This window comes from Pan paniscus, chromosome 20 (assembly GCF_029289425.2).
Source record: "Pan paniscus chromosome 20, NHGRI_mPanPan1-v2.0_pri, whole genome shotgun sequence".
NCBI lineage: Eukaryota > Metazoa > Chordata > Mammalia > Primates > Hominidae > Pan > Pan paniscus.
This window is the reverse complement of record NC_073269.2, coordinates 42,933,245-42,957,761: the sequence shown is the minus strand read 5'-3', so window position 1 is coordinate 42,957,761 and position 24,517 is coordinate 42,933,245. Positions and strand designations below refer to the sequence as shown.

The 24,517-nt window shown below is 43.2% G+C and overlaps 2 protein-coding genes across 9 annotated transcripts in view; one reads left to right on the top strand and one right to left on the bottom strand.

Moving 5' to 3' along the window:
* ZNF790 (zinc finger protein 790) overlaps positions 1 to 18,013 on the top strand; it is a 53,311-nt gene extending 35,298 nt beyond the window's left edge. For 3 of the 7 annotated variants that reach the window (XR_008622013.2, XR_008622014.2, XR_008622012.2), the window contains exons 6-7: positions 13,646 to 13,903; positions 16,304 to 18,013. Coding sequence is in view for 4 of the 7 variants with exons in the window: in XM_063600213.1 (XP_063456283.1) it covers positions 13,646 to 13,677 (32 nt within the window). In the remaining 3 variants the exon portion in view is untranslated. Of the gene's footprint in view, positions 1 to 1,270; positions 2,980 to 13,645; positions 14,645 to 16,303 lie in introns of those variants that run through there. The other 4 variants (XM_055103092.2, XM_055103091.2, XM_055103090.2 and 1 more) reach the window with 2 other exon arrangements.
* The window catches only part of ZNF345 (zinc finger protein 345), a 104,940-nt gene extending 86,714 nt beyond the window's left edge, over positions 1 to 18,226 (bottom strand). Inside the window, exons 1-3 of one of the 2 annotated variants that reach the window (XR_004667859.2) lie at positions 18,086 to 18,226; positions 13,926 to 13,983; positions 3,112 to 3,517 (exon numbers count right to left, since the gene is read on the bottom strand). The gene's annotated coding sequence lies outside the window, so the exon portion shown is untranslated. Of the gene's footprint in view, positions 1 to 3,111; positions 3,518 to 13,925; positions 13,984 to 18,085 lie in introns of those variants that run through there. The other variant, XR_004667858.3, reaches the window with a different exon arrangement.
* Positions 18,227 to 24,517: the final 6,291 nt, after the last annotated feature.

Sequence of the window (24,517 nt, the reverse complement as noted above, 5' to 3'; positions counted from 1 at the left end):
AATTTTTGTATTTTCAATAGAGATGGGGTTTCACCATGTTGGCCAGGCTGGTCTCAAGCTCCCGACCTCAGGTGATCTGCCCACCTCAGCCTCCCAAAGTGCCAGGATTACAGGCGTGAGCCACCGTGCCCAGCCTGGATGGATAATTCTGAATGATGAAAAGTTACTTTATCAATTTCTTCTAAGTGAAGTTCTTGGTATCTTTTAGTGTTACATGAGTTAAGAAATGGTGACTATATGTACACAGATTTAGCACATTTGTAAGTCACACCTTTAACAGGTAGTTCCCTCCTAAATTATTGTCATCTATGGAATTTCACAATTTGTGTGAAAAATAATTTTTTGTTATGTAACTGTATTGTAATAAGCCATTTTCATTCATGTTGACTAGATCTTTTTTAAGGTGACAAGTACACTGAGATGGAGTTTCACTCTGTTGCCAGGCTGGAGTGCACTTGCACAATCTTGGCTCACTGCAACCTCCGCCTCCCGGGTTCAAGAGATTCTCCTGCCTCAGCCTCCCGAGTGGCTGGGACTACAGGCATGCGCCACCATGCCCAGCTAGTTTTTGTATTTTTAGTAGAGATGGGGTTTCCCCATGTTGGCCAGGATGATCTCGATCTCTTGACCTCGTGATCTGCCCGCCTCAGCCTCCCAAAGTGCTGGGATTACAGGCGTGAACCACCGCACCCAGCTATGTTTATACTTTCAAAAACAGTGGAAGGATAAGCCAAGACCTAATCAAAATGATGAAATAATAGGTGGGAGCGGGGTGTGGTGGTGCACGCCTATAATCCCAGCTACTTGGGAGGACATGGTAGGAGGATCCCTCGAGCATAGGAGTTCAAGTCCAACCTGGGCAACATAGCAAGACCCCTGTCTCTTAAGAAAAATTAAAATACAAACTATAGGTGGGAGAGAGCAAGGTTGGAAAGTAGTCGCCTTTGATTTTACCTTGTTTTTATCTGAGAATCATTTTATAACCTCACAGTAAAGAATATTTCCTAGACAAAACATTTTAACTAGAAAAGTGTGGCATATTCATATTAATTTTATTATTCTGTTAACTGAAAGTCACCATTAACAGAATGAACAGATGTCTGCTTCTGATCAAATGGAGAAACAGACCAGATTTACCCTTATATCTGTAAATACTAAAAAGCTAAACGAAATAGGTGAAACAATGGTTTTTAAGACATTGAATATACTAAAATGTCAATTTCCAATGAAGAACAGTGATCCCTGAAAAAAACAAATAAATTTTTCCTAGTTTTTCCAGATTACTGCTGGGAGGAGTAACTCAGGCAGAGCCTGGTGGTCTCCTAGTGTTGAGATAGAATGAGGAGTCTGATGAGGCCAAAGTGGCCCGAGTTGACAAGGCAAAACACTGAAGAGGAGAGAACTGCACGGAAATCTCCAGAGGATCTTCCTTTAAGTTCAGCTAAATATTCATCAACACGTGCGTGTGTGAAAACTACCTGAAGCCAGGGAAAAACAATTACCTTAAAGGATTAGAGGGAAGAATCCACAGAGCTCAAAAACGTCCAGGAATAATTCCTTTTCCCAACAGCCAAAGTGGAAAATAAAAAATTACTAGGCATCAGCTGGGTGCGGTGGCTCGAGCCTGTAATTCCAGCACTTCGGGGGGCTGAGGCGGGTGCATCACCTGAGGTCAGGAGTTCGAGACCAGCCTGGTCAACATGCTGAAACCCCGTCTCTACTAAAAATACTAAAAAAAAAAAACCGCCAGGTCTGTAATCCCAGCTACTCAGGAGGCTGAGGCAGAAGAATCACTTGAACCCGGGAGACAGAGGTTGCAGTGAGCTGAGATCGCACCACTGCACTCCAGCCTGGGCAACAGAGCGAGACTCCATCTCAAAACAATAAATAAAAATTAAAAAATAAAATAAAATAAAAAATTTACTAGGCATCCAGCATTCATTAAGGAGAATAATTCAGTTAAGGAGGAGAAGAATTCTGGGAATTTCCTTAACCAATAAAGAGTATGTGTGAGAAACCTACTGCTAACATCATACTTAATGGTAAAAGTCCAAAGATCAGCAAACAGAGGATACCTGGTCTAAACACTTCTACTAAGCATTATACTGGAAGTTCTAGCTAGTGCGATAAATGAAAGAATACGAAGTATCCAGATTGGGAAGGAAGTAAAATCATCTTTATTAACAGATTATAGGATTGTCTATATAAAAAAAATCTGAAGGTATCTACAACACTATTAGAACTAAATGAGCTTAGTGAGACTGCAAAATAAAGATCAATATATATAAAGCAGATGATTTTGCATGAACTAGCCATGAACAATCTGAACCTTAAAACCTCAAATGCCATTTATAACACCATAAACAATATGAAATACATAGTGATGCATCTGGCAAAAGATGCAAGATGTATAGTATAAAAATTAAAAACACTTCTGGGAGAACTTTAAAAAAGACCTAAATAGAGATATACTATGTTCAGAGACTACAAGACTCAATACCATTAATATGTCAATTCTTTCCAACCTGACCTATAGATTCAGTGAAATCCCATTTTGAATATTCGGGAGGCTTTTTGTCTTGTAGAAATTGGGAACTCAATTCTAAAATACATATGGACATGCAAAGGACCTACATTAGCGAAAACAACTTTTAAAAATAATTCTGAAAGTTGGAAAATAGGCTGGGCGCGATGGCTCATGCCTGTAATCCCAGCACTTTGGTAGGCTGCGGTGGGCAGATCACCTGAGGTCAGGAGTTCAAGACCAGCCAACATGGCAAAACCCATCTCTACTAAAAAATACAAAAATAGCCAGGTGTGGTGGCAGGCACCTGAAATTCCAGCTACTTGGGAAGCTGAGGCAGGGAGAATTGCTTGAACCTGGGAGTCGGAGGTTGAAGTGAGACGAGATCACGCCATTGCACTCTAGTCTGGATGACAGAGGGAGACTCCGACTCAAAAAAAAAAAAAAAAAGTTGGAGAACATATGTTACCTGAATTTCAGACTTATCATAAAGCTACAGTAATCAAGACTGTGTGGTATTCATGGAATAAAATAGAGAGTTGAGAAATACACATACATGGACAACTGATTTGTGACAGTGGTGCAAAGGAAATTTATTAAAGAAGAGGTAATCTTTTTAACAAACAATGCTAGAAGAACTTGTTATATATATGTTTAAAAATTTACATTGATTTATAGCTCAAAGCACCTATAAAAAACGTTAACTAAATGCTGGGAATGGTGGCACACGCCTGTAATTCCAGCATTTTGGGGGGCTGAGGCTGGCGGATCAGCTGAGGCTGGCTGGTTTGTGACCAGCCTGGCCAACATGGTGAAACTTCATCTCTACTGAAAATACAAAAAAAGAAAAATTAGCTGGACATGGTGGTGCAAGCTTGTAGTCCCCGCTACTTGGGAGGCCGAGGCAGGAGAATCTCTTGAACCTGGAAGGCAGATGTTGCAGTGAGCAGAGGTCGCGCCACTGCACTCCAGCCTGGGTGACAGAGTGAGATTCTGTCTTGAAAAAAAAAAAAAAGTTAACTAAAAATGTATCATATGCTTAAAACTATAAAACTTTCAGAACCTTGGAGTAGGCAAAAATTTCTTATATATGTTACTGAAACTGCAAGTCCTTAACAAATAAATTAATTAGTCATCAAAATTGAAAGCTTTTGCTCTTAACCGACTTTGTGAAGAGAAGGAAAAGATTAGCCACAGACTGGGAGAAAATATTTTCTAATCTTATATATATCTGACAAAGACTTGAATATAAAAAGACCTTAAAATTCAACAACCCAAAGAAGATATACAGATGTCAAATAAACATATGATTAGTCACAAGTGAAATGCAAATTAAAACACAATAAGTTAACACTATGTGCCTAATATAATGGCTAGCACTTAAAAAGCTAAGTATAGCAAGTGTTAGTGAAGATAAGAAGCAGGTGAAGCTCATACTGCTGGTGGAAATTAAAATGGTACAATTACTTTGGGAAACAGTGTGGCAGTTTCTTAAAAAGTTAAACACAAAATGAATAGAAACCTGGGCCTCATAACCTAATACTCAAAATATCAAGGATACAATTAAAAATATTCATTATACCAAAACCAGGCAAATCTAAACCTAATAGAAAAAGAGAACAGATACCAACACCAAGATTACACTGATACTGTATTTGGTTGGTGCAAAAGTAATTTCAGTTTTTGCCATTAATAATTCACTGACAATGAGTTTAAGAGACCTATTATTAAAATGCACCAAGCAATTGCAAACACTCTTAAATCAAATTAAAGGAGGGGGCACTAAGTAAAGAAATAGAAGATATAACAAAGAACCAAATAGAAAAAAATGGAAATGAAAAATTCAACAAGTAAATTTTTAAAAATTACTGGATTGGCTCAATAACAGAATGGAGATGGCAGAGGAAATAATAAACTTGAACATTCATCAATAGAAATTATCCATTCTAGACAAGAAATAAAATCAATTGGGGGAAAAAAAAGAATGGAAGCCCATGGGCCATAGGGATAATAACAAAAGATCAAACATTCATATCAGAGTCCCAGAAACAGAAAAGGAGCACAGCTAAAAATATATTTGAAGAAAGAAGGCCTTAAAACTACCCAACTTTGGGAAAAGATGTAAACCTACACATTCAAGAAGATGAATGAAACCCAAACAGAATAAATGCAATGAAATCCATGTCTAGAATATCAAATCCAAATTTCAGAGAATTAAAGACAAAACTCTTGAGAGCACTCAGTGAGAAATGACACATATGTAACTATTTCTCAGCTTCGGAACTAGTGACATTTTGTGTCAAATAATTCTCTGCTCTGGTGGGCTTTGCTGTACGTTGTAGGATGTTTAGCAGCACCCCTAGCCTCTTCTCACTAGATGCCAGTAGCAATTTCCAGTTGTGACAAGCACAAAATGTCTCTAGACATTGCCAAATGCTTGTTTGGGTGTGGAAATGTTCGCAGTTGAGAACCATCGCTTTACCATAACAATGATTCTAATGCTGGTGGATTCCTAGTCAGAAACCATGAAGACCAGAAGGGAGTAGTGCATTTTTCTGTGTAGGAGAAAAGTGCTGAAAGAAAAGAACTTTCAACCCAGAATTCTATAGCCAGTAAAAATATCTTTCAGGAAGGAACATAAAATAGACATTCTCAGATGAAGGAAAACTCTGGGAATTTATAACCAACAGACCTGTTGTAAAAGAATGCGTAAATTCCATTAGGAAGGACAGAAGAGAATGGAATATCAAGACTGAAGAAAGAGCAACAAAAATGGTTCTACGAACTAGAATTTACTTCCAAAACTAAGGCAAAGGTAAACTTCCAGAACTAAATGAAAGTAAACCACTATAAAGCTTATTTCTGTCATGCACCTTATGAACCTACTCGGTGATTTCCAACCAAGACTTAAAAATTAGTCCAAGGCAGTCCAAGGGAGTCCAAGTGGGAAAATAAAGCCACTTCTGGTTTGCTCTTTTCCAATTCATCAGATAATATCTATTGTGTGCCCAGAGGGCGTGGAGTACTACCCTAGGCAATATCCATAGTAATTAGGGCTTTGTTTTCTTATCATGAATGTTTTCACCAGAGCAGCACTTCTAATTTCCTTTGAGAACTTTTTCTTTGCACTTACAACTTGGCTAACTTTGGCACAAGAAGTATAGCTTTCAGCCTGTCTCAGTTTTCAACATGGCCTTCCTCATTAAGCCTAATCGTTTCTTGGTTTTGACTGAAAGTGAAAGACATGTGTCTTCCTTTAATTTGCACACTAAGAGGGCATTGGAGGATTATTCGTTGAAATAATTTTAATATTGTTGAGTCTCAAGGAGTAAGGAGGGCAAAGGAGAGAGAGATGGAGAAATAGCTGGGCAGGGGCGCAGTCAGAACACACACAATGTTTATCAATTAATTTTGCCATCATATAGGGTCCTGGTTCATGACCTCCCAAAATAGTTACAACAGTTACCTCAAAGACCACCTATCACAGATCACCATAACAGAGTAATAATAATGGAAAATTTGAAGTATTGTAAGAATTAGCAAAACGTGACAGAGTCACCAACTGACCACATGGTGATAGAAACGTGGCACAGATGGACGCTCCACGCATGGTTGCCAAAACCTTCAATTTGTCAAAAACACAGTATCTGCAAAGTGTAGTAACATAAGTTATGCCTGAACTCAAAAGAATAAAGGGACAAATCCAGGAAATGAAAGGACCAGTCCATTCCAAGTACAGCAATATCATCAGCACAATCTCGCTAGAGTCCTTCATCAACAAAGGCAAAAAGTACCCTCAACACATTTATATTATAACCTAAACTCCTGTTAAAGAGGTTTGGGGGATTTTTAAGGGGCTGGCCCCTTTATTCCTTCCTCTATGTTAATTTTTAAATTCCTTATTATTTTTTTTTTTTTTTTGAGACGGAGTTTTGCTTTTCTTGCCCAGGCATAATCTCAGCTCACTGCAACCTCCGCCTCCCGGGTTCAAGTGATTCTCCTGCCTCAGCCTTCCAAGTAGCTGGGACTACAGACCCCCGCCACCATGCCTGGCTAATTTTGTATGTTTAGTAGAGACAGGGTTTCACCATGTTGGTCAGTCTGGTCTAGAACTCCTGACCTCAGGTGATCTGCTGGCCTCAACCTCCTGAAGTGCTGGGATAACAGGTGTGTGCCACCGTGCCTGGCCTCTAAATTCCTCTTACGGAGACTCATTTTCATGGTTAAAATGTCCTGAATTGACTGTGGCCTGTTGGGAAGAGGGATGGAGGAAGCTACTTATGGAAAATGAACAAGGAAGGGAAGCACACCAGAAGTTAGAAAGTGTCATCAATTTTTACATCAGACTCCATGACAAACAGAAAGTACAAGTAGCCTGTTTTCATAGCTGACCATTGGACTGCAGACTACACTTGCAGCTACCAGGTTCTTCTGGATAGTCCCAGTTTTAAATTTTTGACCTGATATTCATGGAACATAGTGCTACTGGTCAGACCTTTGTCCAGGTTTAAGCTCCAGAAAATAAGGTCTTCATGCAGTGGGAGGCCTGGTTAGGGACATTATTCTGTACTGGGGCATCTGCCACTTCTAACCTGGAGGAAAACTTTGCATCTGCTGTTTACCTCCACACTTTAACAGCCAAGGATGGGCTGAGCACAGTGGCTTACATCAGGAACTCCAGCACTTTGGGAGGCCAAGGCAGGAGGATCACTTGAGGCCAGGAGTTCAAGACCAGCCTGGGCAACATAGTGAGACATTATCTCTGTAAAAACAAACAAAACCGAGGATGGGTGGGTGGCAGGGAGCAGATCAACCTGGGAAATCATCAATCTGAGAGCTGGAAGGACCCTTAGACCAGCCCCCATTAACAGATGAGACTCTGCCCAGGGATTATAGCCTAAGGTAATACATTGAGCTTTTCTAGAGATTTGAAAATAATCAATCCTAAAACCCCCAAGCACACTGCTACTGTTTGCTATTTAATAATGTTTTCTAGGCCGGGTGCAGTGGCTCATGCCTGTAATCCCAGGACTTTGGGAGGCTGAAGCGAGCGGATCACCTGAGGTCAGGAGTTCGAGACCAGCCTGGCCAACATAGTGAAACCCTATCTCTACTAAAAATACAAAAAATTTGCTGGGCATGGTGATGCGCGCCTGTAATCCCAGCTGCTTGGAAGGCTGAGGCAGGAGAATCGTTTGAACCCGTCAGGCAGAGGTTGCAGTGAGCCGAGATCGCGCCATTGCACTCCAGCCTAGGCTACCAGAGCAAAACTCCATCTCAAGAATAATAACGATAATAATAATGTTTTCTACAAGCAAGGCGGTTACTTTGTACTGTGAACTGGTGTGAAGGGATCCACCATATGTAAGCTTTTGGAGCTGATTTTATTATCTGTGTTGTCCCAAGTGGTGAAGGGAAGATGGCACACCAAAATGGGGGCATTGGTGCCAGTGCATCAGGTAAATAGGCATCTAAAGGTCTGAGAATAGACTGCTACCATGCATTATAATCGATGCTACAATAACCTTGTCGGTTTGCTCCTCCTCTTCAGAAATTACAATGTCTTCCCTACAGTTACGCATAGACATCTTTTATATACAAGTGCTGGAAAATTTTAATCTCCAGAGACAAGGCCATGGAAAAGGTTTTAGATACCCTATCTATTAGTCAGCAAACATTTATTAAACTGTCCATGGGCCAACTGCTGTTTTAGGCCTGTGGGACAGAAAGATCAATAAATACAAGACCTTTGGCTGGAGAAACTCACAGTTCTTGGACTGGAATGAACAACCAACAAATCATTGCAATTCTATGTGATGTGCATTATAGTAGCATGATAACGATCTTTTCTTTTTCGTGTTTTCCCCCAAATGACAACGGCTCAACAAAATGTAAATGCAGGTTACAGAGATCCAACATCTAAAACAATCCTTCTATACTGCCTCTCCAGGCTCCTCTGCCAAGATGCACATACTCTAAGAAAGACAATGCCTTTATCAAATCCACTCTTACTTGAAGTCAGCCTGAGGTCATAGGATGTAACTTTCCTTAGATAATTTTGCCCTATCCTTCATAAACCTTCAAATCTAGTCTGTGAAAGACTTCAAAGACAAAACAAAACCAACAACAAAACATTTTCCTGTTATTCACATTTTTTAATAACACCTGTTGACTTCATCACTTTATTCTTTTTCCAATATCAGTGTAGAAATAAGAAATTGGCTTTGAAAATAATATATTATTAACATCATCAAACATCAAAGGCATCAGGCAGAAAAAGATAACTGCGAAACTACAGAGTTTGTCTAAATAAGACAATTGAAAACACAAACTATTTTTTTTTTTTCTTGAGACACAGTCTTGCTCTGTTGCCCAGGCTGGAGTGCAGTGGCACCATCTCGGCTCACTGCAAGCTCCGCCTCCAGGGTTCACGCCATTCTCCTGCCTCAGCCTCCCGAGTAGCTGGGACTACAGGCACCTGCCACCACGCCCGGCTAATTTTTTGTATTTCTTTTAGTAGAGACAAGGTTTCACCGTGTTAGCCAGGATGGTCTCGATCTCCTGACCTCGTGATCCGCCTGCCTCGGCCTCCCAAAGTGCTGGGATTACAGGCGTGAGCCACCACACCCGGCCTGAAAAGGCAAACTTTTAAAATATCCTAGTTTAATAGAAAATTGTTCAAAATATGGTGAAGCAAACAGAAAAAACTTAGCAAACAGTATCATGAAAGGAAAGTAAATACAGTGAGCTGAGCTTTGGGTGTGTTTGTCATGAAAATGGAAAATAAGACAGAGCTAATATGCAGTGATTTGAATAAAATATGCTATTACTAACATATTTTAGTAATAAGCAAACTGAAATATATTCATCCATTCCTCTACTTGATGACCAAAAGGAATAATGCTTTAGATTTGGCAACTTTGGTTAAAAGGATGAAAAACTTCTGAGCTATTTAAAAAGCAAGTAACTGGGCCAGGCATGGTGGCTCATACCTGTAATCCCAGCACTTTGGGAAGCCAAGGTAACAGAATCACTCATGCTCAAGTATTTGAGACCAGCTTGGGCAACATAGTGAGACCCAACCCGACCTCTGCAAAAAAATTCTTAAATTAGCTAGGCATGGCGGTGCACACCTGCAGTTCCAGTTACTTGGGAGGCTGAGGTGGGAGCATCTCTTGAGCCTAGGAGTTTGAGGCTGCAGTAACCTAAGATTCCACCCCTACACTTCAGCCTGGGTTACAGAACGAGACCCTGTCTCAAAAAAAAAAAAAAAAAATTAAATTAGACCAACTGTAGGATTAAGTTAATTTGGAGTAATTTAGGGAAAAAAATGTTTCCTAAAGATATGACAACCAAAGAATGACAGAAACTTCCTTAAATATCTAAAAAGCTGCTAATGTCTTTCTTTAGATAGCTGTCACTGACAAAGGACCAAAAATGATGGCTTTTAATTTTATTAAAAATGTAAGACTTTGGGGTAAAGATGATAGAATGAAGTTAAATAACAAGCTCTACCACTCTCAACCTAAAGACAACAGAAATAGCACAAGTTCACCTGGAGTAACCAGACACAGAAACAGGTCAGGCAGTAAACTTCAGAGGGAGATGATGGTCAACAACAGAGAAAGAAAATTTTGGCAAGGCCCACCCAAGTGCCAGACCCTCTCCCACCAAAGAAAAGAGGTCTGGAGCCACTGGTCAGTATACTACAGGCAGTATCTAGGGCCACAAAGCCATAAGAATCTCCTTCTTATGAATTTCTGAAATCATATTTGATGATTCAAGCAAAAATTATAAAAGCATATGTTGGAATGCTCAATATGAAAAAGGAAACATTGGAAACAATTATATCTAAAAGGTAGAGAGGGTAAAGACCTAAATGAAAGTAAGTTTTCAATGCTCCACTGCAAGTACTTAAATGTGGATAGCAATAGGCTAAGTTATAGATATATACTGTAATACCTAGAGCAACCACCAAAAGAACTATGTAAGTGATATACTCAAATACAGTATAAATTAAACAAGATGGAATTTTAAAAGTGATCAAGTATCCAGTGGAAGACTAGAACAGGGAAACAGGAAACAAACAGAAAACAAATAATAAAATGGCAGAATTAAGCTTTAACACATCAAGAATTACTTTAAAGGTACATGGTCTAAGAACATCAATTTACCTTTGATGTTAAGGACAGAGATGGCAGTTTAAATAAAATAAAACATAACCGAACTATATGCCACGTACAAGAACCTCACTTCAAACACAGCATAGGTAAGTTGACAGTTAAAATAAAAAACGAACAAAAGAAAAAAGGTATATCATGCTAACATCAGTATTAAGAAAGCAAGAGTGGTTGTATGGATAACGGGTAAAAAAGATTTCCAAGGAAAGTTAATAAGGGCATTACATAATGTAATGAGAAACATTACAAAATAATTTAAAAATCATTATGTAAAGAGACACATTACATGATTTACAAATCATAAAGACATATAGATACTAAATGTGTATGCATCCAACAACAGAGCTTCAAAATGCCAACAAATGCAAATTAATGCTTTTTATACAAATACGCACTATCGTAGCCTCATTAATGCAGAATTGTTTTAGTCTATCCATCCTTCATCAACTGTTTTTTTTTCTTTTTTTTTTGAGAAGGAGTCTCACTCTGTTGTCCAGGATGGAGTGCAATGGCATAATCTCGGCTCACTGCAACCTCCACCTCCTGGGTTCAAGTTATTCTCCTGCCTCAGCCTCCTGAGTAGCTGGGATTACAGGAGCCCACCACCATTCCGGGCCAATTTTTTTTTTTTTTTTTTTTGGTATTATAAGTAGAGATGGGGTTTCACCATGTTGGCTAGGCTGGTCTCAAACTCCTGACCTCAGGTAATCCACACGCCTTGGCCTCCCAAAGTGCTGGGATTACAGGCATGAGCCATTGCGCCTGGACCATCTATCTATTTTCCCATCCTTCTATCTGTCTGTCCATGTGCCCAGAGGAGAAAGAATGGCATGGTATTTTCCTGTATTGATGACAGTTATTTCTAAATCATGGAGGTGGGAATGCTTGTTGATTATCTTCTTTGTTCTTTGTTATATTGGTTGATTTTTTTTAAAAATAAGCGTTTTTATAACAATGTCATAAAAATAAGTAACTAAAATAAAGTAAAATAATCTATAAAGGCCGGGGGCAGTGGTTCACGCTGGGCGTGGTGGCAGGCACCAGTAATCCCACCTACTCGGGAGGTTGAGGCAGGAGAATCGCTTGAACCCGGGAGAAGGAGGTTGCAGTGAGCCAAGATCGCGCCATTGCACTCCAGCCTGGGCTACAAGAGCAAAACTCCATCTCAAAACAACAACAACAACAAAAAGTCTAAATATAATTCAGTTGAATAAACTTTTTATTGACATTTCAAATTAGATTCTAATTAAATGTTAGAACAGCATCTCATAGAAGCAGATGTAGTCAATTATGTTAACTCTGTGGTTTCATTTAAGCAATTTGTTTTGTGAAGGGACACAAATCCAACCAGATTTTAACAGTGTATAAATACTTACTTACTAATTCAATTACAATGACAATACTCTCAACACCCCATTTGAATAAAGGAGAGCATCCGATCTCTGTTCTGGGGCACTGTACATTATAGGTGTGTGGAAATACCGATGCCCTCAGCTGTGGGGCAGGCTCAGTGGGACCTGGAGTGCTGGAGCCCCTGGGCCATTCACCTCTGGTCACAAAAGCTATTGTCCATTTACCCCCAACTGCCATAGAAATATTATTTTCAGTGGTTGTTATGATGCAAAAGAAAAGAAGCAGGGAGATTTATTAAATTTTTATGTATAAGTTATGTTAGTAAATTAAGTGAACTTTCTCCTGGCTTAACTAAAAAACTATACTAGTATTTATGCCTTTTGGAAAATAGAGATGCCAATTTAAATATTATGAAGCAAAGCAACTGATTATTAGGTAAGACAACCAATTACAACTGCAGAATTGTAGAGGTTATGAGTTACATGTATAATATTTCACAGCAATAATCTTTTAAGACTATGTCAAGACACTCACAGTGAAGCAGAAATTAGAACAGAATACTACTGTGTATGCTCTCAGTTCGCCTATTTATTGGAACTGTAAACAATCTCATTAATAATTTTATTTTGATAAGATGTTGAAGTGATATTTTGGATAATGCTAACATTTTAGGTGCAATAAAACTTAATTTCACCTGTTTCTTTTTAACTTTTCTAAAGTGACTACTAGAAAATCTAAAACAACTTATGTGTCTGGCATTGTATTTCTATTGGAAAGCGCTGCTCTACAGAGAAATGGTCTCTAGGGAGGCAGAAACATGAGAACCACGAGAGAGGTGGATGTAGGGAAGTGACAGACACATCTGGTGGGTACCTTCAGGTGCTGACAGTGGGAACCCAGGAGATTCGGGTGTGGACAGGCCTCGATCTATGCACAGCAGGAGACTAGCATGGCTGACACTAAAGGGTGCTGAGCTGACATACAAAACTATTCAGCTTTATAAACATGTGATAAAAATACCGCTAAGTCCCTGACATTCCACAGAACAAATCATAATAGAAATGAAAAAACAGCCAGGCGCAGTGGCTTACGCCTGTAATCCCAGCACTTTGAGAGGCCGAGGCGGGTGGATCACGAGGTCAGCAGATCGAGACCATCCTAGCTAACATGGTGAAACCCCGTCTCTACTAAAAATACAAAAAAAAAATTAGCCAGGCGTGGTGGCAGGAGGCTGTAGTTCCAGCTACTCCGGGGGTTGAGGTGGGAGAATGGTGTCAACCCGGAAGGTAGAGCTTGCAGTCAGCTGAGATCACTACACTCCAGCCTGGGCAACAGAGCAAGGCTCCGTCTAAAAAAAAAAAGAGAATTAATCTTGATGGAAAATATAAAACACTTCTTCATGAACATTAAAGAAAATTCTAACAACCAAAACATTTGGAATTAGGGTAACTGAAATGGCAGTTTAATCCTCCTGAGGGAATTTTAATTTCTCACTAACAGTACTTTAATGTTAGGGGTAGAAAATTATTTTTTACAGCATTTCACAAGCATTAAAGTTAAAAATCCAAATCACGCTTTTCTCTGACAGGAACTCCTCCTCAAAACAGAAGAAGCCTATAGGACTTTAACCTGGAAACCACTCAGGGAATCTGGAATATTCCTTCCAGAGATATCTGCAGTTGAAACCTGGCAGTAATTTAAACAAAACCAGACAACTCTTGGGATATGGTTGGAGCCTGAGGTCTACAGATGGGTCATTTTATATGCTGAGGTCTGAACAAGATGATTTTAACCCCTTAAAATGATGGAAACAAAATAAAACAGAATAAACTGGAAGACAACACAGGTGAGTGGTTTAAAGGGCCTACTTGCTGTGTTTCCTCTGGTCTTCAGGTCTCCTCACTGCGGCGGGATCCAGGCGCAGCTCTAGACCAAGAAATGGGAGGATTTTAGAGTGACTGGTGATTTCTCTACTATCTGCAGATAGTAAACATTCTCCGCAGTTTATGCAAAAAGTAACAAAACCACTGCAGATGACAAACACTAGGTAACACATACACTATCTCCCAAATACCTACCCACAAGCTCAACAATTTTAAACTGTTAGGATCATTGGCTCTAATCACCATGACATGAAGTCCCAACCAAACCATCAAGCGCTAAACAGACAGAATGTTTCCACTCCTAATCCACTGTGTGGAGAAGCACAGAGCTTACCCACTGGGGCGCTGCATCAGAAGAGACGCACACGCACCGGGGTGTGCATTTGAATGGAGCGATCAAACTACCATCCCCACAGCTCCTCTGTTCATGGGCACTGCAGTCTGTGGCCTCATGTCCTTTGGCGAACACAGTGGGAAGGGAACCCACATGCCAGTCACACCATCAAGAAAAAGACACTGTGGCAATTTGCCCTGATTTCTCAGGGGCCTTTTCTCTTTTCCATTTGGGTTACATGTAGACTTCCCTACTGTCCACCTGACCACTCTCGTGCTGCCTAAAACCATAGCTTAAGTCATCAGCTAGGCCTTTCTTGGTGTAACTATTGAAAGGTGAGCCTTACCCTGTTCAATCTCTAGAGAGATTTGTTCAAAATCTGGACCTAGAAGAATAAATAAACAAGATTTGCCTGAGTAGGTTTGGCTTCTTCTTTCTCAGGGGAAGCCCTTAAGAAATATCAGCCCCTTGGCCAAGCACCCACCTGTAATTCCAGCACTTTGGGAGGCCCAGGCGGGCAGATCACCTGAGGTCAGGAGTTCGAGACCAGCCTGGCCAACATGGTGAAACCGTCTCTACTAAAAATATTAAAAAGTTAGCCAGGCGTGGTGGGCGCCTGTAATCCCAGCTACTCTGGAGGCTGAGGCAAGAGAATTGCTTGAACCCAGGACATGGAGGTTGCAGTGAGCTGACACGGTGCTACAGAACTCCAGCATGGGAGACAGACTAAGACTCTGTTTCAAAATAAATAAATAAATAAATATTAGACTATTTGCCCAACTGAAGGGGTGCCTGCCCCCTCCACACCTATGGGTGTTTCTCGTCAGGTGGGATGAGAGACTATGAAAAAGACACAGAGACAAAGTATAGACAAAGAAGGCTGGGCATGGTGGCTCACGCCTGTAATCCCAGCACTTTGGGAGGCCCAGGCGAGCGGATCACGAGGTCAAGAGTTTGAGACCAGACTGACCAACATAGTGAAACCCCGTCTCTACTAAAAATACAAAAATTAGCTGGGCATAGTGGTGCGCGCCTGTAATCCCAGCTGTTTGGGAGGCTGGGGCAGGAGAATCGCTTGAACCCGGGAGGCGGAGGTTGCAGTGAGCCGAGATTGCACCACTGCATTCCAGCCTGGGCGACAGGGCGAGACTCCATCTCAAAAAAAAAAAAAAAAAAAAAGATAGTCAAAGAAAAGTGGGCCCAGGGGACCCACCGGTCTCTGAGTTCGCTCAGTATTTATGGATCATTATCTCTACCATCTCAGACAGGGAGATGTGGCAGAACAATAGGGTAATAGTGGGGAGAGGGTCAGCAGGAAAACATGTGAACAAAGGTCTCCGTGTCATAAACAAGGTTAAGAAAAGGTGCTGTGCCTTGATGTGCACGTATACAAACATCTCAGTGCATTAAAGAGCAGTATTGCCGCCAGCAAGTCTCACCTCCAGCCCTAAGGTGGTTTTCTCCTATCTCAGTAAATGGAACATACAATCAGGTTTTACACTGAGACATTCTATTCCCAGGGACCAGCAGGAGACAGATGCCTTCCTCTTATCTCAACTGCAAAGAGGCCTTCCTCTTACTAATCCTCCTCAGCACAGACCCTTTACGGGTGTCAGGCTGGGGGATGGTCAGGTCTTTCCCTTCCCAGGAGGCCATATCTCAGGCTATCACATGAGGAGAAACCTTGGACAATACCTGGCTTTCCTAGGCAGAGGTCCCTGCGGCCTTCCGCAGTGTATTGTGTCCCTGGGTACTTGAGATTAGAGAATGGTGATGACTTTTAACAAGCATACTGCCTTCAAGCACTTTTTTTAACAAAGCACATCCTGCATAGCCCTAAATCCATTAAACCTTGAGTCAACACAGCACAAGTCTCTTGGGAGCACAGGGTTGGGGCTAGGGTTACAGATTAACAGCATCTCAAGGCCGAAGAATTTTTCTTAGTACAGAACAAAATGGAGTCTCTTATGTCTACTTCTTTCTACATAGACACAGTAACAGTCTGATCTCTCTTTCTTTTCCCCACAAGGGAACAAGCCTCCAAACGGTTGCAGACCCCAGCCGTTGAGTCTTCCGTGCTGAGGCCAGACATCATGGAACAGAGACAAGTGGGCTACCCTTGAGCCATATCTGAAATCCTGACTGTGAGCATGAGAATCCACATAACATAATGATTGTTTGAGCCACTAAATTTTGGTGTAATTTCTGACATAGTAATAGTGCCTATGACAGCCACCTTAACACATTAAGTAACAATAGCGAGTAGCACGTCATCACTGGGAACTGTTACTTGGAAATGTCTTGGGAAGCAGTGACAACCATGAAGGCTATTTGTAGATGCTGTCAGGTGACATAAAACCTGCTGTGGTCTCACTGCCAACAATACCCCATACCCGAGGGGTCTACAGCCTATATTCAAGATGGAAGGAAACATTACATTTTGGTTAGAGGAATGTGAAAATTTACACGAGCCCTTCTCATGGGCCCCTAAACTTGGCTGATGGAACTGTGGGTAATAAACTCAGAGGGAGTCAAAGGCATCAAGGTTGCTCATGAAAGAGCTGAGGTTACCAACTCAAGTGTAGACAAGAAAAGAGAGAGAGGAAAAAAATGGTAGCTCGGCAGGGAGGTCAGAGGGATAGCCAGGCTTAGTTTCCAGACATCCAGGAAAAAGACACCCATCTGAGTAATGGATTGAGAGTCAGTATTAAGATACGGAGAAATAGCAAGGAGAAACATTAGTGGCTAATGCTGGACATTTACACAGCTCTCACATAACCAGAAAAACTTAGCTTAATTTTAGTAACAATGTCAGAAGCACAAGCGTGCTGAGAATTAAGAACAAGGCCTATGAAGAATGTGGGGATTGTTTTATAAAGCACTGAATCTTCACACCTCATGAAGACAGAGACCTGGAGCCTACAGGTGTCGCATTCACACTATGAAATAAATCCTACAAAAGTTAAGAGATCCACTAACGTTTTAAAGGATTTAGAAAGATATATATATGAAATCAGCCAGGTGTGGTGGATGACACCTGTAATCCCAGCACTTTGGGAGGCCGAGGCAGGCAGATCACCCGAGGTCGGGAGTTCGAGACCAGCTTGACCAACATAAAGAAACCCCATCTCTACTAAAAATACAAAATTAGCTGGACGTGGTGGCACATGCCTATAATCCCAGCTACTCGTGAGGCTGAGGCAGGAGAATCGCTTGAACCCGGGAGGCGGAGGTTGCAGTGAGCAGAGATTGCACCATTGCACTCCAGCCTGGGCAACGAGAGCGAAATTCCGTCTCAAAAAAAAAAAAAAAAAAAAAAAAATCAAAGTTGTTTCTTTCACAAAAGTTACTCTACATACGTGCTCCAAAAATAAGATTTCAAAGACATTGGGGAAAACACTACTACTAAGATATCAAAACCAGGAACTTACTTCCTTTAAAACAATTCCGAACTCGCTGTGCCTTTCACAGAAATTTCCCACAAGAAATATGATTTTATAAAGCCTGAGAAGTTGCTGCTGTTAGGAAAACCACCAAAACTAAAAATTGGTTTAATTAGGAACAACAACAAAATGCCATTTTAACTGGCTGTCCTTATCAGAGACAGTCCACTATATAATACAACTGGCAAAAAGTGAGATTTTTTAAAGGTTGGAGTGCTTTATTATAAACATAAACCAGGAATGTATTTTATTTAATAAACCTCAACCTGCCGGTCACTCCCTCCCTTCGAGGCGTTCTGCAACAAAACACCTGGCTAGAAATAAAAGGGCGTTTTACCCCAGTGGGATGAAAAAGCCCCGTTTTTTACCTTTAATCGCGAGACAATACGGGTCAGAGGTCAGGAAATTATGTCAGCACCAATGCGGGCACCCACGAGTGCGGTGGACCGATGGGGAAGGGCCGGGACGCATCCCGAGTCCCAGTTCCCGCCGTAGCGATGGCCGACTTCCCAGCCGCGGACGCTGAAAGCGAGGACTCCACGCCGATGACCCTTCGGCGTACCATGTCCGGCGGGCGCTTGGCCAAACAGCCCAAGACTGCGGAATCACACTCGCCATCTGCAGACCCCGGACGCCATCTGCAGACCCCGGACGCCATCTGCAGACCCCGGACGCCATCTGCAGACCCCGGACGCCATCTGCAGACCCCGGACGCCATCTGCAGACCCCGGACGCCATCTGCAGACCCCGGACGCCATCTGCAGACCCAGAGCGTACCGGGCTTCCGGAAACGGGAGAGCGGGCTTCCGGAAACGGTGACCAATGGGAAACGTGATCAGATGTTACTAGGCGGACAGTCCGTTTCCAGGCAACACAGAAGGAAGGGACGCTCTCAGTCACCCTCAAATAGATGGAGCTTTCAGCCAATGGACATGCAGGTTTGCTCCAGATTAGCCAATAAGAAGTGTTTGGGGCCGGCCGGGCGCGGCGGCTCACGCCTGTAATCCCAGCACTTTGGGAGGCCGAGGCGGGCGGATCACGAGGTCAGAAGGTGGAGACCATCCTGGCTAACACGTTGAAACCCCGTCTCTACTAAAAATACGAAAAATTAGCCAGGCGTCGTGGCGGGCGCCTATAGTCCCAGCTACTCGGGAAGCTGAGGCCGCAGAATGGCGTGAACCCGGGAGGCGGAGCTTGCAGTGAGCGGATATCACGCCACTGCACTCCAGCCTGGGTGACAGAGCGAAACTCTGTTTCAAAAAACAAAAGAAGCGCTTCGGGCCGACCATCCTACAAGCACAGCAGAAACTTTCCTGCGCATTTCTGCGCTGGAACGCCTACCCGCCGCGCCAAACCAAAACTTTGCAATCACGTTTGGTGCTGTTTCCTGCACTTTCTTGGAGATTAGCACCAGGCGCTGGAGACGCTCCCACCTCGCCCATGCCCACCGCCCGGTGAACACCGAGACCCAACCTTGTGCACCGCCAGTCTTGTGATCAACAAACAGGCTAGTAAAGTATGAAAATAAAATAAAGGAAATGTAGTCGGGCGTGGTGGCGTGCGCCTGTAATCCCAGCTACTCCGGAGGTTGATGCAGGAGAATCGCTTGAACCCGGGAGGTAGAGGTTGCGGTGAGCCGAGATCGCGCCACTGCATTCCAGCTTGGACAGCAAGAGCGAAACTCCGTCTGAACATAATAAAATAAAATAAAGGAAATGGGGCGAGGCGCGGTGGCTCATGCCTGTAGTTCCAGCACTTTGGGAGGCCGAGGCGGGCCGATTACTTGAGGTCAGGAGTTAGAGAACAGTCCGGCCGCCAACATGATGAAACCCCCGTCTGTACTAAAAATACAAAAATTAGCCAGGCGTGCTGGCGGGCGCCTGTAATCCCACCTAGTCGGGAGGCGGAGGCACACGAATCGCGTGAATCGGCGAGGCGGAGGTTGCAGTGAGCCGGAGGTTGCAGTGAGCCGGAGGTTGCAGTGAGCCGGAGGTTGCAGTGAGCCGGTGGTTGCAGTGAGCCGGTGAGGCGGAGGTTGCAGTTAGCCGAGATCCCGCCCCTGCACTCCAGCCTGGGCGACAGAGTGAGACTCCGTCTTAAAATAAAATAGGCCGGGCGCGGTGGCTCACGCCTGTAATCCCAGCACTTTGGGGGGCCGAGGCGGCTGGATTGCCTGAGCTCAGGAGTTCGAGACTATCCTGGGCAACGTGGTGAAACCCCGTCTCTACTAAAAATACAAAAATTGGCCGGGCGCGGTGGCTCACGCCTGTAATCCCAGCACTTTGGGAGGCCGAGTCGGGTGGATCACCTGAGGTCAGGAGTTCAAGACGAGCCAGACCAACATGGAGAAACCCCGTCTCTACTAAAAATACAACATTAGCCGGGGTGGTGGCGCATGCCTGTAATCCAGCTACTCGGGAGGCTGAGGCAGAAGAATCGCTTGAACCCGGGAGACGGAGGTTGCGGTGAGCCAAGATCGCGCCATTGCACTCCAGCCTGGGCAACAAGAGTGAAACTACGTCTCAAAAGAAAAAAACAAAAACAAAAATTAGCGGGGCATGGCGGCGCATGCCTGTAATCCTACCTATTTGGGAGGCTGAGGCAGGAGAATCACTTGAACCCGGGAGGCGGAGGTTGCAGTAAGGGAAACTCCGTCTTTAAATAAATAAGTAAAAAGGAAATGGATAAAGGAAACATTAATGCATGAAATCAAATAAATGCTTTCGCTGAAGGGCTCCATCTTTGCAAAACCGAACCTAGGACAACGTGCACGTTTGTAACTAGCAGTTCCGTAGGACAGAGCGGGGAGGCAGCATGAACTTGATTTTCTGTAATTTAAGAGTTGTCAGTAAAGTCAGTGTTTGCAGGCATTTTCAGTGTTCTGCAGTGGGCTTCAGTTCGGCAGTGTGGCAGGCCAGGTTTCCATTAGCAACCAGGACAGTTTCCATTAACACTTTACTATAATTTTGATGAATGCATAAGTTAAACGTTAAAGTAATTGAGAAACTGGTGCCTGAGTATCAGGGATGGAATGCGAATACGAACCCATTAAGACCCCGCCTGGGTCCTCTCAGACCCTAAAGTCTGATCGAATAATAATAGCATTCTTACACATTCACCTCGGCCTCTTAAGATTCAGAAACTTTCCAAGACTCTAGAGAAATCTTTCCAGACCCTAGGCCCTAGTTAAAGATTAGATGTTGATTGAATGCAACATTTCTGCTTGTAGGTGCAGTCCCACCGTAGCATTGAGCTTAAGATGTATATAAGCACTAGAAAAAAAACTTGAAACTTTGAGTTGGTCTGGTGAGTTACTTGGCTTCTCTGTCTAACCGGTTGCAGAAAGAAACTCCCTTCTTTCCTAGTCTGTCTGCATCTTATTGGACAATCGCGACGGACCAGCTCAGCAAACTCCTCTTTTGTGTGGTTATCTGGGACTCTTTGGGAGGGGACATTTAAAATTTTCTATTTCAAAGAGTTCTATCGGCACTCTTGGACTGTTTTTCTCTGCCTAACCTGGGACCTGAGTTCTCCTGGACTTGAATCTCCAGCCACTGAGTCCAGAAGCCCACACCTCCACATTCTGTGACCGTTCCCCAAACACAGGGAGAATTTGCAGAAAATATGTATAAAAACCTTGCCATTCTTCGCAATAAAACCCCACATTACAAACTGGTGAAAACGGAGGATTTTAGCTTGAACAGGTTTTTCCTCTATTTGAAACCAATCATTTCCCTTTTACAATATTGGAGTGAAGTTTCAAAATCAATAAGCACCTCCCTCCTAGGTTTATCCTTATGTAAAGTGCCCCCTCTGCACATGCAACATTGAGTAAACCTTGAAAATATGATGCTAAGTGAAAGAAGCCAGTCACGAAAGACCACGTTATGTAATTCCATTTAAATAAAATGTCCAAAATAGACCAATACATAGAAACAGAAAGTAGATTAGTTGTGGCCCAGGGTTAGGGGAGTTGGGGGGAAATGGAGGGATATGGGGTTTTCTTCGGGGTAATGAAAATGATCTAAAATTTATTGTGGTGCTGTTTGCACAACTGTGCAAATATACTGAAAACCGTTGAATTTTACACTTTCAATGGGTGGCTTCTGTGGTATGTTATTAATATTTCTCAATAAAACTACAAAAAAAATATTGCCTGTGTGTCTTTTTATGTATTATTCCTCCAGAGTCCAGTCCACATTTTTACACTTGATGAAGAAATTAAGATTTTGTTTTTTCTTCTTCTTCTTCTTCTTTTTTTTTTTTTGAGACAGAGTCTCCCTCTGTTGCCCAGACTGGAGTGCAGTGGCGCAATCTTGGCTCACTGCAACCTCCAGGCTAATTTTTGTATTTTTAGTAGAGTGTTTCACCATGTTGGCTAGACTGGTCTCGAACTTCTGACCTCAAGTGAGTCAACCACGTCGGTCTCCCAATTGCTGGGATTACAGGCGTGAGCCACCGCGCCTGGCCCAAGATTTAGTTTCCGTTGTTTCAGATGCCCTAGGACCATCTTATTCTACCTTAATTTCTGACGCATCATCTCAGTGGAAATTTTACATTAGGTCCCAAAATTACTCTTTTTAAGATTTTATCAGCTGGGTGCAATGGCTCACACCTGTAATCTCACTTTGGGAGGCCAAGGTGGGAGGATCAGTTGAGCCCAGGAGTTCAAGGCCAGTCTCTGCAACATAGTGAGACCCACATATCTACCAAAAAAAATATATTTTTTTAATTAGGTGGATGTATTGGTACATGCCTGTGGTCTCAGCTACTAGGTAGGCTCAGGTGGGAGGATCACTTGAGCCCAGGATGTCGAGGCTATGGTGGCCATGATTATACCACTGCACTCCAGCCTGGGTGACAGAGTGAGACCCTGTCTAAAAACAATTTTTTTGTAATTAGAATTTTTTTTTAGAAAACAAAGTATACACTTAGTGACTTGATGCAAATGAATGACTTTTATAATCTACAGAAGCCAAAATGAATAAATAAGTAAATAAAAATCCACAGCCATTCTTCTCATGTGAGTCTCTGGTGTCTCTGAGTTGTAAGAATTATGAATTATTATTAATAAATATGCATGACAAGGACTCAATAAAGGATAGGCATTAATGAATTGCAATCCACACTTACTGGGGTAAGGCTTTTAAAGATGTTAAGAAAAAGAAAGAAAAAGAAAAGGCATTGAAAAACTGCATTGCCTACCAAAACGCTAAAGTTTACCTAAGTCCATTAATCAGCGCACACACACACACATACACACATGCAGTGGGTGTGTAAAATGGTCAACACAGTTTTCCATGAATGTACCCTCTTATTAATAGATCTGTGGGGGTAAGAGATGAGGTTCTATAGATCCTGGAATCGGGGATGGGGAATCTGTGAGGTCCCTGGGGTGACAGAGGAGGGTCTGTAGATTACTGATAGGTGGTCTTTGGGATACTGATGAGGTCCATGGAATCAATGATTGTGGGTATGTAGGGTCAGCGATGAGGGAATCTGGTGTCAGCGATGGGATGTGTGTGGGATCGATGAGACAGTATGGAATCAATCCGTGAGAGCCAGATTTGTGGTGTCATCTCTCATGGTGATGCATCCTGATCTGTGTGTCAGTGGTGGAGATTCTATGGGGTAAGAGTGTGGCTGTCAGGTCCCTGCCACTGTGTGTTCTGGGTCTGGCCAAGTGCACAGATTCCCTTACCTGGTCCTGGCTGGAGAGGCTCTTCTCAAGGACTCCTCTCGTGAAAGGTGGGTTGGCGGCGTTTTTGGGGTTTTTGTTTGTTTTTTGCGGGGGGTGGGGGTTGGCTTTTTCTTTTGGGTTTGTTTTTGAGTCTGAGAGACCACAGACACATGGAGCTTGTAGGAAGAAATTTTTGTCTGGGCAGTCGCTAGGTCCTTTGGGCCAAGCCACCTAATGGGAGCGAAGGTGACCATTCCCTCAGCGCGGTTCAGATCTAGAAGGTCGCTTTAAGGTGTCCACACGGTGGCGTGCAAGTGGGTTGTGGCTTTGAGGGGCAGGTGGGCGGGAAGGAACAACTAAGAAAGACCCAGGAGCGCTCCTCAGGCTGGATCTGTCACAGCCGGAAGAAAAGCCGCCCTAACCAACCAGTCAGGCGCCAATGGGAGGTGCCTCCGGGCTGTGAGAGGCTGGCGGAGGCGGGACCTGCAGATCCAGAGAGCCCGGGCACTGAGCCTGTTACTGCCAGACGCTGAGGCGTTGCCGCGGGAACCAAGGGCCTTTCGGGTCAGATCAGAGCCTTTCTCAGACAATTCTTTCGGTAACTGGCGAGCTCCTGTCCAGCGCACGCCTCTATGAAGGCCTAGTGTGCCGTCTGCCGAGGAGTCTTCTTTGGTCTGAGAGCCACTTGCTTCTTACATCCCTGCGCTAATCTCGCCGTCTGCTCCTACCTACCCCAGGCATTTGCCGCATGCTGGTTCTCTGTTTCCTCACAGGCGGGCCGTCTCTCCAGCTTCTGGGAGGACAGTTCAAATTACGGAGGAGGGGGCAGGTGCAGGGCAGTGGGGCCGAGGGGAGTAGGGGGGAGTTGGGGGAGCAGGGGCTCATTTTTTCTTTGTAGCTCAGATTCCTAGGCCTGTGACTTTGAGAATCGGTGTCTTCCTTGCAGTATTTCAATCTGAGGCTCCTGGGGAGAGGACAGGGTTGGAGCCGGATGGAAGCGTGGTGGGGAGAGGGGTGGGTGTAAGGAACATGGAGAATGTGTCAGGCGGTGTCTTTATTCCTGGCACCTTACTTTGCCTGCTGGAGTTTCCCAGTCTGTTCCAGGCGCACTCTCTCGACC